Below are 19210 nucleotides of genomic sequence, written 5' to 3' on the forward strand. Positions count from 1 at the left end.
TGTATTATGCCTATCCGTTTAACTTATAAGCTACTTAAAACAGTTCCATACAAATACCCCCTTATATTTAAAAGTCAAAAACCTGTGTTGAAAAAAAAAACATTTGAAAATTATATTAAAATTCTATAATTTTTAAAGGTTATTACGGTGTCAATTCTTTGTTAATATTTCCTTTTTCCTTTTGAGTTTTTCATTAGGTCATTACTCATTTTAATTGTTTTTTAATATCGATTTTGAATAACATGTAATGATATTTTTATGGGTTACATAGTGTTTAAAATAATATTTAATGAGCAATTGACGTGATAACAAATAAGGGGAAGAAAGAACGTAATGCGAAATAAATGTAATTGTTATTATATGTATAAAAATAAAAATAAAATAAGATATAAAGAAAGTTATATTTATCTCTTTTTTCTTTCTTTTTTCACAATTAATTTATTTTTTAAAAAATCATTTTTATAACTCACACCTCTACATTTATAAATGACAGTCTTTTAATTATATTAATAAAACACTCATAATTATCTAATCTTTCGTGTTTATTAGTATCATTATTTACTTTTGCATGTCTCAAAATATGGGAGAAAAAATATTTACTTATTTAATTTTTAAAAATTAGAAAAAAATATTTATTCAACTCAATCAACTTTTTATCTCCCACTATAATTGTATTCTTTATTATATATTTTAATGTATATGCATGATTCATTCCCCCTTCAATTTTATTAATTCTTAATTAATTTTATTAATGTAGAATAATAATATATTAAAAGATGGTGTTATAAAATCAAGCTCATGGCAATATAAATATAAAGAGATGAAGACAAGAGAAGTAAAATGGAAGATAAGACTTTCTTCTTATTCAAGTGTATACAATGGTAAATGATATTTCTATTTATAGTGTTGAGATATCATAGTCAAAGGTCACCTTGGAATTATACATAGTTATCATCAAGGTTCATATCACCTTGAAATCTTATCACATTGGAAACATTAATACATGAATCCAATTAATTATTGGATAACTCTAATGGATTATCTACGTAACACAATAAATTTATAACAAATGGGAGATAATAAGACAAAAATTAACTAATATATATCTTTCACTACCAAAATATGCTACCAAACTATGTATATATGAATCAATCATTTCTTTAGTTGTTCAATTTTTTAAAATTAGAAAAAATGTCATTAAAATAGAATGAATGTCGACATATAATTATTTTTGGAAGAGTAGCTTCATTTTTTTTTCAATTATTTAAATAGAAAGGTATTTAAAAAGTCAAAATAATTTGATATAAATAAATAAATATCAAATTCTAGACTAAAAATGATGTCATCACACACACATATATGTAAATTTTTCTTTGCTATTCTTTTAAGTTATAAAATAACTTATTTCTAGGAATAAATAATGAAATAAAGTAAACAAAAAAAACGAGAAAAAGTGATTTGGAAATAATAAAAATAATATTAGTGAAGCGATTAAGGAAATGAAGTAAAAGAAATTAGTAAAAAGGCCAAAATAAATATTGAGACATACTTTTTTTTTGGAAGAGTACCTTCATTTTTGAGTAATTATTTTAATAAAAATATAAGAAAAATGTCAAAATAATTGATAAATATGAATAAGTATCAATGCTAGATTCATAAGGGTAACGTTGCATTTTTATTTTAGCTATTACGTTTTAAATATAAATTACTTATTTCTTTAAATAAATAAATAATTAAAAAATTTATTTAAGGAAATGATATAGTAAATAATTTTAGTTATGAAATTAAGAGAAGAAAGTAAAAGAAATTGATAACATTGATGAGGAAATGATTCAAATATAAATATATAATCATCTATTCTATAAATTACTAAAAAATGCAAAAAAAAAAACTATCAAGAAATAATTAGAATATCAATATATATATATATATATATATATATATATATATATATATATATATATATATATATATATATATATATAATAAACTTTGATTAAAGACACAAAAAAATCGAGACAAAATAAAAGAAGAAATGAATTAATAGAATAATTAAATTGAAAAAGATAATGTCAACATTAATTTCGTTTCCTTTCAAATCACAAAACATATTATCTATTTATTCTTCTCATAATTTGATATGAAATATACATATAGATGGATTCTTTCTCCAAATAATTATCTCACCCCTTGATACACTACTGTGATGTCCCGCCACAATTTCAGAGCCACACGGAGTCTTAGCAAATACTCTAAGTCCGTGACAACGTGGTATCAGAGCCAGGTTTGATACTAAGGAAATGACTACCGAAGGAGACATAAACGACGCTAGCACCACCAACGTCCATATGGATGGTGGTAAGAAGAACCGAAAAGGGAAGAAACATCAAAAGGGTAATGAGGAGGTGCTACCCGAACTCACACCTAGCGAGGTGCTAACATCTCATCCACCCTCGACTGCCGAGGCAAGTGACAAAGAATTGGGCGAAGATGCCACAGATGTCACCGCCAGAGAAGAATGGCTCGCAAGGGTGGAAGTGGCAAGGCAGGCCGTAAAGATATTAGGCCAGCGCATGGACGTGGTAGACGACAAGTTCAAGACTCTTGAGGACTTTACCCTTGAGGAGACCGTGAACATCCGTAAGGAGTTGGGGGGTCTTTAGTGGGCCGAGTTCAAGATGAAGGAGGCCATCACTTCCTTGGAGTGTCGTCTTATGAACGTGCTTAGCACGATCGAGACGCTGAAGGCCGAAGTGAAAACACTCAAGGAAGGCGTGGAGGTTGGAGGATCTGCATCACCTGACCATGATAGGGAGGCCAGGGTCGAGGCTCCCAAGCCACCTATATTCAAGGGTGTCCGTGACGCTCAAGAGGTGGAAAACTTTCTATGGCACCTGGAGAATTACTTCAAGTGTAGTCGGGTGAGAAGCGACGAGAACAAGATCAACACTGTCGTGTTGTACTTTTCCGATATGGTCATGCTATGGTGGAGGCGCAAAGAGGCCGAGATTGGGAAGGGGACGTGTACCATCAACACGTGGGAGCAATTCCGTGAAGAATTTAAGAAAGTCTTCTTCCCTAATAACGTTGTGTACGAGGTTAAGCGCAAGTTCCTGGAACTGAAGCAAACGGGAAGCATTCGGGTGTATGTGAAGGAGTTCACAACTCTAACGCTTCAAATTCCCAACCTCACAGACAAGGACATGTTGTTCACTTCATGGACGGACTGCAGAATTGGGCCAAGACGGAGTTGGAGCGGCGAGAGGTCAAGACCATGGACGAAGCCATCACACAAGTTGAGTCCTTGACGGACTTCAAGCATGAACAACATGACAAGGTGAAAGGCAGGGATGCAAGAAGTATTCATGCCAAAGGTGGGGGAGTCCATGGTCTAGGTAAGGAGCAGTAGGCAAACCTCAAGCAGCACGACTCCCACAAGCCAGACAATAAGCGGTTCGTGCGCCAGAATCACACGAAGAAGCGGGCGTAAACCAACAAAGGATATGGATACTACATATGCAGTGAACGACACGGCTATGTCAGGTGCCCCGATATGAAGAACCTTGGTGTCATCCTACGTGAACGGAAGGAGAAGGACACACAAGAGCAAGGGCAGGAAGCTGGTACGACGCAGTTGGGCATGTGCGGTGCGATAGCCAAGCAGACCGAGAAGCCAGGAGACTTCAGCACGCAGTATGTAGACATCTCTATAAATGGACGAACAGCTCGCGCCATGGAAGACTCCGGGGCCGAAGCAAACATCATGACCAAGACGGCAACAGAGAGGTTAGAGCTGAACTATATGCCAAGCAACACCCACCTCAAGACAGTTAACGCCTCACCGACTCCCGTATGTGGGGTCGCCCAAGGAGTGAGCATCACTTTGGGGAAGTGTCAAGGTAAGACAAACTTTATCGTCGCTCCTTTAGATATATTTGATATCATTCTCGGGCAAAAGTTCTTCCAGCGCTGCCACACGATGATCGACCCCTACCTCCAATGACTCATGGCCATGGAGCAGGTAGGGTCATGCATGGCACCTCTAGTCAAGGTGCCAAAGAAGGAAAAACACGCCCACTTATCGGCCATGCATATTGTAAAGGGCCTAAAGAAAGGAGAACCGACGTTCCCAGCTACCATTGCAAGTTGAGGAGAAGACAACGGTACTATGGAGTCCTTGCCACCGATCATAGAGAATGTCCTTGAAGAGAACACATCCGTGATGCTGGACGGGCTGTCGAAGACACTACCTCCGAGGCGTGAGTAGATCATAAGATAGAGTTGGAGATCGGAGCCAAGCCACCCGCACATGCACCTTACTATTGGCTCCACCCGAGTTAGAGAAGCTAAGGAAGCAGTTGAAAGAGCTCCTCGAGTCCGGTCACATCCGTCCATCTAAGGCACCTTATGGCGCGCCAGTACTATTTCAGAAGAAGAAAGATGGGTCGTTACGCTTATGCATCGATTATCGAGCGCTCAATAAGGTCACAATTAAGAACAAATATCCTATCCCGCTAATTGCATATTTGTTTGATAGACTTGGACAGGCCAAGTACTTCACCAAGATGGATCTCCGGAAAGGCTACTACCAAGTGCGTATCGCGGAGGGAGATGAGTCAAAGACAGCATCCGTGACTAGATACGGAGCATATGAGTGGTTGGTGATGCCTTTCGCCTTAACCTACGCACCCGCCATATTTTGCACGCTGATGAAAAAAATCTTTCATCCCTACTTGGACCAGTTCGTTTTGGTGTACTTGGATGACATAGTAATCTATAGCAACACCTTAGAGGAGCACGTGGAGCACTTGAGGGAAGTCTTCCAAATCTTATGGGTGAAATAGATCTATGTCAAGCGGGAGAAGTACGAGTTCGCCCAGCACGAGGTGCACTTTTTAGGCCATGTCATCAGCCAAGGCAAACTACGGATGGACGAGGCAAAGATTCAGGCGATCTAAGAGGGGGAGGCCCCCATGAAGGTGACCGAGTTGCGATTCTTCCTTGGACTTACGAACTACTATCGCAGGTTCATCAATGGTTATTCCGCTAAAGCCGTTCTGCTAACTGAGTTGTTAAAAAAGAATAAGTCGTGGGTTTGGAGCAGGGAGTGCCAAAGAGAGTTCAAAGGTCTCAAGGCCGCAGTAACAGAAGAGTCGGTCTTGACACTGCCGACTTCTCTAAGACCTTTGAAATAAATACGGATTCCTCAGAATTTGCCATTGGGGGAGTCTTAATAAAAGATAGAGACACCCAATAGCATTCGAGAGCCGCAAACTAAACGAGGCCGAACGACGGTACACTTTGCAAGAGAAGGAGATGACAGCCATTGTGCACTGCCTACGCACGTGGAGACACTACTTACTAGACTTTAAATTCGTGGTCAAAACCGACAACGTGGCCATTACTTTCAATCACAAAATAAGATCACCCCCAAGCAAGCTAGATGGAAAGACTTTCTGGCCGAGTTTGACTACGTATTGGAATACAAGCCAGGAAGAGGCAATGTCTTGGCCGATACACTAAGCAGGAAGGCCGAGCTTGTTGTCATCACTACAACTAACTGTGACATTCAGGATGCAATCAAGGATGGTATAAAACACAATCCAAAGGCCAAAAAGCTGATGAAACTCGTCCCAAGGCAAAACCAGACACTTTTGGGTAGAAGTTATTATTCACTACCGGTTGAAGGGTCTATGTGCCCAAGTTCGGGTCTATAAGGTAGCGCATCATTAAGGAAAGCCACGATACACTGTGGGTTGGGAATCCGGGGCAGCGACGTACGAGGGCGCTAATCGAGGCTATTTACTTCTGGCCACGCATGCGGGATGACATCGAGTGCTATGTACAAACTTGTCTTGTGTGCCAACAAGACAAGGTGGAGCAAAGGCAATCGAAAGTGTTACTAGAGCCATTACCCGTAGGAGAACGCCCATGGGAGAGCGTGACTATAGACTTCATCACTTTCTTTCGGAAGTCCGACAGGTTTGGTATGATCATGGTCGTGGTGGACAGGTTTTCAAAGTATGCTACCTTCATGTCCGCAACAGCTGGTTGCACCGCAAAGGAAGCTGCTCGATTATTTTTCAAGAATATGGTGAAATATTGGGGCTGTCGAGACATATCAGTAGCGACCAAAACCCCCGCTTTATCGGGAACTTTTGGAAAGAGTTATTTGATATACTTGGCATGGAGCTTCACTTCTCCACAGCTTCCACCTGCAAACCGACGGCCAGATCGAACGCGTCAACGCCCTATTGGAGTGCTATCTAAGGCACTATGTTAGTGCGCATCAGAAGTATAGGTCCAGACTCCTAGATGTGGCACAGTTTTTATATAATTTGCCGAAGAGTGAATCCACCGGGTGCACACCCTTTGAGTTGGTGACAGACCAACAACCCCAAACTTCACATTCGTTGCCAACTGCTTTTAAGGGAAAGAGTGTGGGTGCCTACCTTCTTGCCAAGGGATGGGAGGAGCAGCTTGACACTGCCAAGTCTTACTTGGACAAGGCAGTCAAAAAGATGAAGAAGTTCGCTGATCGCAAGCGTCGTCTCACAGACTATAAAGAAGGTGACATGATATTGGTGAAATTCAACCCAAGACAATTTCAAGGCACTAAGGGGCGTTCATCAAAACGTAGTGCACAAATATGAGGGTCCATTCAAGATCGTTGTCAAGGTGGGCAAGATCTCGTACAAGTTGGAGTTACCTTTACACTTTAAGATCCATCCAGTGTTTCATGCGAGCGTCCTCAAGCCGTACCATGAGGACAAGGAGGATCCTAGCTGGAACCGATCACAACAGGCACCCATTACTATTACCGCCTGGCACGACCAAGAGATTGAGGCTATCATAGATTATCAAGTCAAACAAAAGCGAGGTCAACAAGCCATCGCCATGTTCCTTGTGCATTGGAAGTGACAAACTCCAAAGGAGGCCACATGGGAGAAATATGAAGACTTGTGGCAATTCAAAGACAAAGTCCAGGAGTTTCTGCAACAATGCGCCACGGTCGTTGCATCATCAAGTGGGGGAGCTGTGACATCCCGCCACAATTCCAGCCTAATTTTGTGTCCGGATAGGGGCAGAACGTTCGAGAGTTGTGCGGAGAACTCTAGAACCTTTTGGAAGACTTAAGAAGGCTAGGGAAGGTCCCAAAGTAGTGTAGAATTCTCTAGAAAGGGAATCAAAGTGTAAATATTTTAGGGACTTGTAAAGTAAATATTAATTGCACTTTAGTCCCTAGGAAGTAGTATAAATAGAGGTGCCCCTCATTTGCAAAGGCACCAAGCAAGTTGTAAGCATTCTCCAAGCATTATACAAGGCCTTCTTCCAAAGTTCTCTTTTGTTCTTTCTAAGTTCTTTTTTTCAAGCATTCTCTTAGCGTTCCAAGTCTTAGAGGCTTCCTTGAACTTATAAGATTTGGAAAGAGTAGTGAATAAGTCGTCGAGGGCCACACGGAGTCTTAGCAAATACTCTAAGCCCGTGACACTAATCACTATTCCTATAAATTTTTCAACCAAATCAATATTTTTTCTATCAATATAACATTTCTCCTATCAATATCTTCGAAAGGATGATGATGTACTTCTTCTTTTCTCTTTTGTTGTTTAAGAAATTCGAAAGCCTAGAAATTTGATCTAGCAAATCAATTTTTTTCTGCCAATACAATATTTCTCCTACTAATATCTTCGAAAGCATCATGATATACTTAGTTTTTTCTCTTTTGTCAAAGAAAAGAGGAGGAGTTCATTATTGTTTGTGATATCAGTATATTCTTCATCATCATTGTAAGAAAAGAAGAAAAGAGGAGTTCATTGTTGTTGGTAAGAATTATTCAAATTTATTTATTTTATCGGCTAAATAAAATAAGTAGTTATGAAAAATGAAAAACTTTTGGTCTTTTCATGATCTATTTACTCAAATATATATTACTATGAGCGAAGTTTAAAAAAAGTTATTAATTGTGTAATTCACTTAAATTCTTTCAGTTTTTTTTTTAGAAAAATAAATAAATAAATTTAAAACTTCAAAAAAAAAAGAGATAAAAGGTCAAGAGATAAATGATCATGGAATGCTGGCCATAGGATTACTATGAAAATTAAAACGGTATATATATATATATATACCGTTTTAATTTTCATTTTCTTTTTATACTTTATCCAAAAAATTAAAATAAAACCTAATAAATAGACAGATAATTATTTATATACTTTTTCCGTTTAGAAATGATTATTGTTTATGTTTTTTTTTCTTTTTAAAATGAAAATTGTGTATTTTTGGGCTCTTTAAAAAAGGAACTGGAAAATAGTATTTGAGTTTATTCTTAATATTATTATTTATATGATTAGAAGTTACTGAGTGGTAAAATTAGTAACTAAAAAAACATAAATAAAAGCACATTTGTTAACCGCTTAAATTAAAGAATTTTAAATTAAAAAAACCGTTAATGGCATTTTTATAGGAACTACATTAGCCAAAATCTTTACAAAAAAGTCAGAAAAAATTATTTATCCTTATTATCCAGATAATAATAATAACAATAACAATAATTCTTTAATTATTCAGTATTTTTAAAAATATTAAAATGCTTATTAACTTCTTCAATTTTTAAAACATTTAATATTTATTGTTTTTATTTTCATTTTCTTATATAAATACATTATTCAAAAAAATTGACAAAAAATCTAATAAATAGAAAGATAATTTAGTATATTTTACATTTTGCACTCTTTTTATATAGAAATTAGAAATTAGAAATAATAATCGTTTATCTTTTTTTTCTTTTAAATAAAAAATTTGTTGGTTCTTTTTATAAAAGACTTAATTTTTTTTTGAAATGAAAACTGTGTTTTAACAGTTTTTGGATTTTTAAGAAAATAATTAGAAAATTATATGTTGGTTTATTTTTATTGGTTACGGTATATTTAATATTTAATTGTTTAGAAATTATATACTTGAAAGTTCTAAATAGTAAAACTAGTAATTGCAAAAAGATAAATAAAGGATTTTGTAATGTTTGTCAACCGCTTCAATTACATAGTTTTAAATTGAAGAAACTGTTAATGTCATTTTTATGAAAAGGTCAGAAAAATGATTTATCCTATTGCGAGACAAGGCCTACTCTTGCCTATTAATTTTTACGCAATTATTATTTTAAATGTCGACAGTTTATTTTTTCAAATTTTTTGATAGTTAAAGCAATATTCTGTCAAAAATATGAATTAATAATCGAAAAGTGTTGATCAACGAAAATTACGAATATTTTTTTATTTCTTCGTAACTTTTCATATTAAAGTAGGGTATAACAAATTATCAACTTTTTGAATGATTCTAACTCTTATTTTTATTTAAATTTTATCAACCATTATCAACTTTTTGAATGATTTTAACTCTTATTTTTATTTAAATTTTATCAACTTATTATTCTAGAATTATATAATTGATTCATATAATAATTGTCTCAATGAAATGATATTTTTCAATGTTTAATTGATAAAGTTGTTTAAAAATAATAAGTAAAAAAATATTCTGAAAAAATTATAAAAAAGATATTAAGGAATAGTTTACATCTAAATATTTAGAAAAACAAATAAATACGAATTTATTTAAATTTTAAACCTTTAATTAAAATTTTGCTTTAGGCCTCGAGTTATCTTGAGCCGCCCCTGTTGCGAGATCATTAAAATTTTATTTTGATTGCATAAAATTAAATATTGTAAATATATGTTTGAAATATAAAACCTATTGGTATTATTTATGTGTTTTAAAAAAAAATTATCAATTATTTAAAATCTAATTTTTAAAAAATTACGTGAAACAAAATCTTTGCGTATCCATATAATTATATATTTTAATCTAAATTTAATTGTTATTACTTTTTAAAAACCTTTTATATATATATATATATATATATATATATATATATACACACACAGAACTTCTAAAAGATTGTTCCAGAAAACAGTTCTATAACTCTACATCACCCATCCATTGCTACATAGTCTTATAATCAATGAAATTGTGTTTGTAACCTTATATTTTATCCGTACTTATTTAAATTAAATAAAAAATAAGTAATCATAAAAAAAATTAATTGCGTCAATATTAAAATATTTTAAACAGTTAATCATTTTTTTGTTTTTATTTATTAAATTTATGATTACTTTTGTTTTGTAAAAATAAACATCTAGTATTTATACAATGTGAAACTATGATTACATATAACTCATTTAACTTCTCACATATCACATTTCAAAAGATAAAAAGGTAACAAATATAATAATATCGTTCATTTGCAAATATTCAGTAGTTTAGCTTGATAATGATATAACTATTTTGTGTAAATATAGTTACGCGAATCACTTAAATATATTATATTATAAAAATATTTATCATTTATGTCAATGTAACTTTTCTAACTAAAATATAATAATTTTCTAAAATTAAGAAAATTGTATGTTATATCTTCCTTCATCTCTTTCTGTCGTTTTTCTCTTCCTCTTCTTTTTTTTTTATTTTTCTTCTTCTTCATCGTCTTTTTTTCTGTATTCTTTCTCTTCCTTTTTTTTATTCTTCTTTTTTAAAAAATAATTTCATTTAAATAACTGTTTTTAGATCAGTTTTTGCCCATATTGCACTAATTTTATTCAAAAACAACATGAGAAGAAGAATAGAAAAATCAAAAAAATTATAATATATGTTCACAAATAGAAATTTCAAATCTTTAAAATTATAGAAACATATCTAATACAATCATATGTATTATGTATGTTTCATAATTGTATTAAAATCATGAAAGATACATTTATAATACATATTACAAACTTTCACTCCTTTTTTAGTGATATTCAACCAAAATAATTTAAGTAACACCATTCCAATATATTTATAACATCAACACAAACATCACTTATGCTCTTTAGATACAAAACAAAATAATTTATAAGACACATATTATACATATTTTATTCATGAATAATACTAGTTTAATTCAATCTATAGATTATTGTCTTGTCTTTCATTAGTTACGTTTTTCATTTATTGTTAATTTTCTCTTCTAATTCAACTTTAATATTATGTGATACACTTTTAACACAAATTTAATTTATGTTGTAGTTTATTATTTATTGCTATAGATTACTTGTTTAATTCATTATTGATACAAGTTTAATTCACTCTATAAATTATTGTCTGGTGTTTCATTAGTTACATTTTTTATTCATGCTTAATTTTTTTTTCTAATTCAACTTTTATATTTGTGTAATGCACTTTTAATACAAGCTAATTCACTTTGCGTTTTATTCGTTTGATTTGTTATGATTGAATTACTTGTTTAATTTATTATTGATACAAATTTTATTCAATTTACAAATCATATAATGCTCTTTCGTTTGCTACATTTTGCATTCATGTTTAATTCGCTTCTAATTCAACTTTAATACGTGTGTAATACATTTTTAATTCAAGTTTAATTCGTTTGGAAGTTCACTATGTCTCTTCATTTGTTACGATTAGATTACTTGTGTTTAATTCATTGCTATACATGTTTAGTTCACTTTATAGATCATTGTCTGGTCTTTCATTAATTACGCTTTTTATTCAAGTTTAATTTTCTCTTCTAGCTCAACTTTATTATTTGTATAACACACTTTTAAATACAAGTTTAATTCATTTTACAATTTATTGGTTGATTTGTTACAATTGAATTACTGGTTTAACTCATTATTGATACAAATTTTATTCAGTTTATAGATTAAAAAAAAATCTTTCATTTGTTACATTTTGCATTCATATTTGATTCTCTTCTAATTCAACTTTAATATATGTGTAAAACATTTTAAATTGAAGTTTAATTCATTTTAATTTGTAGTTCATTATGTCTCTTTATTTGTTACGATTAAATTACTTGTCTAATTAATTATAAATACAAGTTTTATTCAGTAGAATTATTGACTACTCTGCAAAAGAAAATTTAAAAAAGAAAACAACAAAAAAGAGTAAAAGTACGAGATGGAGAAAGATGAAAAAAGAAAGAAAGGAGAAAGATTGAGACAAACAAAGAATAAGAAATTAAAAAAAGAAGTGAGAGAGTAAAAGAAGAAAGAGGCAAGAGAGAAAATTATTTATAATAAAATATATTACTAGTATTTTTACATATTGCTATAAATGGTAACAATTAAAGAGTATATCTAAAATAAGTAGTTATTTTTTAAAGGAATCTACTTAAGTAATTAAACCTATATTAGATAGGCGATGGCCAGTGCTCGAGCACGGGCCGAACATGTTACGTTTTAATGCATTGCTCACAATTACTTTTAGATAGTATTGTTAGGAAAAATATTAAAATATTGATATTAGATTGGAATTATAAAGTAGTAAAGAGCTTATCACAAAAAATTGTGTCGTGGCAAGTCACTGCCTTGAAAGCGATTTCGACTCGACTTTGATGCAAATCGCTGCAACCGGTCGCTCACTATGGTTCCACAGTTACTCTCAAACACGTGCACTCGTGGCTAAGAGTTTGGAGGTTTCTCAAAATTAATTGCCAAAAAAATATTCTAAGGATAAGAAGAGGGAGAAAAATATTTTTCTCTTCTTTTTATTTATGTTGGTAGTGTATTTAATATGTTCCCCAAAGCTTCTTCTTATATAGGATTGCAAGAGAGGGAGTTGAAAAATAGAAGGATGTATCTTCTCATTTGAAACGTAATTTGCATTTGTGTTGTTGCATTACATTTAGTTAAATCAAGTTAGAGTAATTAACTCAACATTAATTAACTCAACAAGTATAGCTAAAACAATCAACAACAGGTAACCACAACCTTGGTGCTAACACAGTCATTTCATATATATGTGTGAACTATATAATCGGATTCAAAGATTGAAACGGAGAGAAACTCAGAAAATAGACCTTCGTTAGTAAGTGATTTGCTTTGAAATTAAAAGTACCTATGTTTTATTCCTAGCCTTGACCTACACATGTATGAAATCATTATGTAATATGTTCACACTAAACATTTTGCCACGATGTAGCAATACGTAGTTGTAATTAGAATATCTATTTTATGAAAATTAGATATGTTATGGATAATATGTTGTGAATGTAAGTTAAATGTTAGCTATTATGAGTTTATATTTAAATTTGCACACCCGTGACAAAACAGAGAAGAAAATTTGCATAATTTTTGGCTCTATCGTTGCTCCAAATTGTGGGATTATACCGAATATATTATTGTTATTGTAGTGAAATGATATATTTACATTTCATTGGTGATTTTGCAGTTTATGCACTTCTTAAATATTAGAAAATTTAAATTCTAAGTGGACAATCATGAATAAAGAAAAATTCATCAATGCTGATATTTCTGTGTAAAATTTATAATCTCCTGTTGAATATTGAGTAAGAACTCCATGGAAGGAGCTCTGAGCTTTGAGAAAGAAGAATCAGAGTTGTAACTGAATTTGTGCAAATGAAAAACTGAATTATCATTGAGCTCAATATGTACATTTATACACGTTGTAAATCTAACTAACCAGCAAAAATAACAAACTAACTAACTGAAAGTATAAGCTAGCTAACCATTTACAAATCCTCAAGTCCTAGTTGTATTAACTTATCAAATACCAATACATGATCTTAACACCCCCCCCCCCCTTCAAGTTGGCAGTGATGTAGTGACTGACAACTTGCGCACAATATTGGAATGGCTAGGTTCACTTAAAGCTTTGTTAGAATATCAGCCATTTGTTCTGTAGTGGAGACATGATGGAGAGCAATAAGGCCTTCTTGCTTCTTGTTCCTCACAAAATGACAATCAACTTCTATGTGTTGATGGAATACTGGATTTTTTGCAATATGGATTGCTACCTGGCTATCACAAAACACTGAAATAGGCAAACTGCAGGACTCAGTTAACTAACCCAATAATCTTTCCAACCAAACTAATTCTCCAACCACCTTCCTTACTGCTCTATATTCTGCTTCTGCTGATGATAATGACACTGTTGTCTGCTTCTTTGATTTTCAACCAATAGGACTGTCCCCTAAAAACACTATGTATCCACTTACTAACTTCCGAGAATCAGAACACACTGCCCAGTCCGAGTCACAATAGGCAGTGATTGTACAGTCAGTATGTTTAGTCATGAAAATGCCTTGGCTCAGGTAATTCTTCAAGTATCTCAACACATGAAAGGTTGCTTTAAGATGTGGTTCTCTAGGTGCTTGTAGGAATTGGCTAAGGTGTTGGACACTATGTGTGATGTCCATTCTTGTATTTGTGAGAAAATTTAATTTTCCCACCAGTCTTCTGTAATAAGTTGGATCAGTAAGTAGTGTTCCTTCATTTGAGCTTAACTTCACAGAAGGATCAAGTGGTGATGTTGTTGTGCTGTAATTTGAACAATCAAATTCCTTGATTAAATCTGCAGCAAACTTCTTTTAAGGAATCAAAACACCATCATCCTTTGTATAGAATTTCCAAGCCTAGAAAATAGTGAAGTTTCCCTAGATCTTTGATCTTGAACTGAGCATGTAGATGTGACTTTAAGGACTCAATTTCTGCCAAATCTGTTCCAGTCAATATAATGTCATCTACATATATTGCTACAAATACTATATTCATCCCAACTTTCCTATGGAAAAGAGAATAATCACTAACAGAGTGTGAGTACCCTCTTGAACAAAGTGTTGTGGCCAACTTTTCATACCACTGTTTGCTAGCCTGTTTTAGTCCATATAAAGACTTTTTTAACTTACATACCATCCTCTTATCATCAACCAGTAAACCTTGTGGAAGTGTCATATAAACTTCTTCATGAAGATCACCATGAAGAAATGCATTATTAACATCCAATTGATATAAACCCCAACCCTTCTTGACTGCCAAACCAATCAGTGTCCTAACAGTGGTCATTTTCACCACAGGTGAAAATGCTTGTGAGAAATGTTTTTCCTTTTGCTGATGTCTTTCCTGATTCTAGCTTTATTTCTGTCTTAAGAAAGCTGAGAAATAATTCTACACAGTTGAACTCTACAACTAATGTTTTTGATGCTCACATGATGGATAAGGATATCACCAAAGAAGTCACTAATACTTATGATCCTATCACCCCACCTTTTGTGCTAGATAATGTTGTTGATAATAACACTCACACTACCTCTATTTCATCCCCTGAAACACCAAGAAGCACACACTCTGAACCAGTTCTTAGTCCAATACCTATAATTCCAACTGAAACATATAATGAACCAGCCCTTAGGAGATCTATTAGAACCCACACTATTCCAAAATATCTAAGTGAATATAACTACAAACTACCACCATCACAGTCTCTTTTTTCATGTCCAAGTCACACTCCAAATACCAGTCATCTGAATACCATAGCAGCAACATACACAAATGAAAGAGAATTGGAAGGATCTTTTATTTTCAGCAAAGAAAAACCACTTTACTACTACTAAAAGTTGAGAAAACTCCTTCATGCCTGTATGCACAAATGCTGAAGGAACATACACTAATCTTATCCACAAATTCAAAATAATAGATATAAATATTGCGGACAAATTAAGGATGGTATTAGATTCTATGAAAAAACCACCTCCTATAGCTCCAAATCAGCTTTTATATCAAAGCAAAGTTCAGTCTTCCTCTAAAATCATAGCGGAGGAGAAACACCTTCCTTTTCCTGATAGCCCTCAAGCTAGGCATTTGCTAACCTTGTAACATTCAACCATATCTACTATCTCTTCATTCAACCAATTCTTTTTGTAGAGTATAAGTGACTCTTTAAACTAGTGTTAATGGTATTAATTTTACAAGTCTCAAAAGTTTCTTATTTACACAAAGTCTGTACCAGTCCTTTCCCTTTGCCTCCGCTTCCTCTTTCAACTTCTCTGCCTCTACTTTTTGCAGTAAATACAATGAGCCGTGGAAACTATACTTCACGATGAGTCGATGATGACACTTGTGGAAGAAAAATACATGGAAAAGGCATGAAACCAATGAGACATGGAATTATACTTCACAACTAGAGGAATAGTAATTTTCTTTGACAACAAACACGAATAGTTGGCCAACAATCAAATGAACAAAAATGTGAGATTAAGGCATCAGAAGGAAACTGCCAACTCAGGGACTTCATACCAATCTAACCATTCAACAGGAAAGAAATTATGAATAAGAAAAGCTAGTAGAAGATCTATGAAAGTTTTGTGGCTTAGCAAGAACAAGGAGGTTTAGTGACTGATGCATCCTAGCTTTCATACATATTACTTCCAAATGATAAAATAGAGCAGAATAGTTTGAAACAAATGTCGAAGTTGGTGACTGATACAACTTTTCTGAACAATTCATTCATTCAAATAGTGATTTAATTTGGATAAGAGAATGAAGAAGGTGGCTGGTGTATTTTGATCCACAAAGAGGCGTTAGGTCCATATTTGATTCACTTGTCATGGATCACTGAAGCAATGGTTGTTATTTTCTTACAATAACCTGTATTTGTTAATAAACAGAAACAGAAATAAGATGAAGCAGAAAAAATATAAAATACAAGAATTAATCCAAGTCCACAGAAACTACTGTGTGTCCTTAAGAAATTTAATCCTCTCACTGTACCCAAGGTTATGGATTAATTTCTTCCAAGATAAAACGGATTAAACCTGTTAAAAAAATAGCGGTACCTCAAACTTTTTTAACTTCAACGAACTTAAGAACAACAACAAGTCACACAGACTCAGTCGATCGACACTTTGATTTTATTTGAGAGAAAAATAAATGCAGAGAAAGAAAAAATTTTCAGTGTTTGAAAAATCAAAAATTGACTTCCTTTTATAGTCATTTTCAGCAAGGAACATGTCTGTTCAGTAAAATCTGCTCAGATCCATTTTATCCAGAAAGTTGTGTCTTTTGGAAAAAATAACAACTTTTTGAAAAAATGTGTCTGTTAGGAAAATAACTACTTTTTGGAAAGTAACGTTCAGCAAGGAACATGTCTGTTCAGTGAAATCTGTTCGACCCATTTTATCCAGAAAGTTGTGTCTTTTGGAAAAAATAACAACTCTTCGAAAAAATGTGTCTGTTAGGAAAATAACTACTTTTTGGAAAGTAACCACTTTTCGGAAAAGTAACAACTTTTCGAAATGTTACCCTTACCCGCAAATTTATAAGAGATAATATTAATAGGATTTATTTGATTTAACAAAAATTGATTAAATAAATTTTGTCCAAAAAATTTATCAATCAATCACATCATTTGCCAAATCCAAATCCAAATCCAAAGCCAAAGTAGTTCCCTTACTTTTCATATTCTCTCTTTTCTTTTCTCATTCACACTTACTAAAACCCAACAATCCCCACATGAATGGGGAAGGCTATTGTTAAAACATATGCATGAAAAAAACTTGTGTGTCTTGTAGGTAAAGGTTAATCGCATTTGGATAAGTAGGTTTCCCTTTAAACTTTCCGTAGTGAACATATATCGAATATACTCGGTCAATCGGTAGATTTGATATCTTTGAACCGTCGAGCTTTGGTGTATACCTAGACAACATATGTCACACAATCAACCCTTGAACTGTTCTTAGTTCTCATTGTTTTGTTCGTTTCAGCCATGAACACATTTTGGATAGTAAGTTCTTAAAGAACTGCCCTTACCGGATTCTCCTTGAAGTGGCTTACACTTCACACTTACATAGGTGATTTCTAAATGTGTTATCCCATAGATACACCATTTGATATTCCCTGTATCAAACATAGAAACCATTAAAAAGTCCTTATGTCTTTATCCTGGTTACTAAACATTGTCTCATCATGAGAATGAACCATAAAATAATAATAATAATTTTATTTTTTTTTCTTTGACAATGTTGAACCGTCATCAATGACTTTGTTTTATCTCCTTGAACCTAGATCTTGGGATCTCCAGTCTTCTAGGTAGAGTTATCGCCACGATGACTTGTTCTCGACCATAGTCCCATTCCCGTCGATGATTTCTGAACTCCCTCTCTATTTAGGCCTTTTGTAAGTGGATCCGACACATTATCTTTTGACTTCACATAGTCAATTGTGATAATTCCACTAGAGAGTAGTTGTCTCACAGAGTTATGTCTTCGTCTTATGTGACGAGACTTGCCGTTATACATAATGCTTCCAGCCCTTCCTATTGCAGCTTGACTATCACAATGTATGCATATAGGGGCCATTGGTTTGGGCCAAAATGGAATATCTTCTAAGAAATTCCGGAGCCATTCATCTTCTTCACCTGCCTTGTCTAAAACAATGAATTCAGACTCCATTGTAGAGCGAGCTATACATGTTTGTTTGGATGATTTCCAAGATATTGCTCCTCCACCAATAGTAAAAACGTATCCACTTGTGGATTTTGTTTCAGTTGACCCAGTAATCCAATTTGCATCACTATATCCTTCAAGAACGGCTGGATATCTGTTGTAATGTAAAGCATAGTTTTGAGTGTCATCTTAGTATCCCAAAACTCTCTTCATTGCCAACCAATGATTATGATTAGGATTACTTGTGTATCGACTCAGTTTACTGATAGCGCAAGCTATGTCTGGTCGTGTACAATTCATGACATACATTAAGCTTCCCAATACGCTAGCATAGTCCAATTGAGATTGACTTTCGCCTTTATTCTTTGCAAGATGAAGATTTACATCAATTGGAGTCTTTGCCCTTTTAAAATTCAAAAATTTGAATTTTTCAAGAATCTTTTGAATATAATGAGTTTGAGACAATGCTAGACCGTTAGGAGTTTTAAGAATTTTAATTCCTAATATCACATCAGCAACTCCTAAATCTTTCATATCAAACTTACCAGCAAGCATACGCTTTGTAGCTTTTATATTAGCAATGTCTTTGCTCATTATAAGCATATCATCTACATATAGGCATAAAATAACTTCCTGATTTGTAGTATCTTTAATGTGAACACATTTATCACATTCATTGATCTTAAATCCATTTGACAACATGGTTTGATCAAACTTTGCATGCCATTGTTTTGATGCTTGTTTTAGCCCATAAAGTGACTTAATAAGTTTGCACACTTTCTTTTCTTTACCAGGAACTACAAAACCCTCAGGTTGTTCTATGTAAATTTCCTCTTCAAGCTCTCCATTTAAGAAGGCTGTTTTCACATCCATTTGATGAATTTCAAGACCGTATACTGCAGCTAGTGCAATTAA

The 19210-nt window shown here is 33.2% G+C and overlaps 1 protein-coding gene across 1 annotated transcript; it reads left to right on the forward strand.

The window, feature by feature from the left end:
• Positions 1–2678: 2678 nt before the first annotated feature.
• LOC138347411 (uncharacterized) lies at positions 2679–3409 on the forward strand. The gene is made up of 2 exons (XM_069295709.1): positions 2679–3145; positions 3196–3409. The coding sequence occupies exons 1-2, from the start codon at positions 2679–2681 to the stop codon at positions 3407–3409; spliced, it is 681 nt and encodes a 226-aa protein (XP_069151810.1).
• The last annotated feature ends 15801 nt before the right edge of the window (positions 3410–19210 follow it).

Source organism: Solanum lycopersicum, chromosome 3, assembly GCF_036512215.1.
Source record: "Solanum lycopersicum chromosome 3, SLM_r2.1".
Lineage (NCBI taxonomy): Eukaryota > Viridiplantae > Streptophyta > Magnoliopsida > Solanales > Solanaceae > Solanum > Solanum lycopersicum.

What these genes read in the sequence shown, in the direction of transcription:
- LOC138347411 (XM_069295709.1), top strand. Translation starts at nt 2,679, where the DNA reads ATGAAGGAGGCCATCACTTCCTTGGAGTGTCGTCTTATGAACGTGCTT. An exon ending in CAAACGGGAAGCATTCGGGT is followed by an intron (nt 3,146 to 3,195) that starts GTATGTGAAGGA and finishes CCAACCTCACAG; the next exon opens with ACAAGGACATGTTGTTCACT.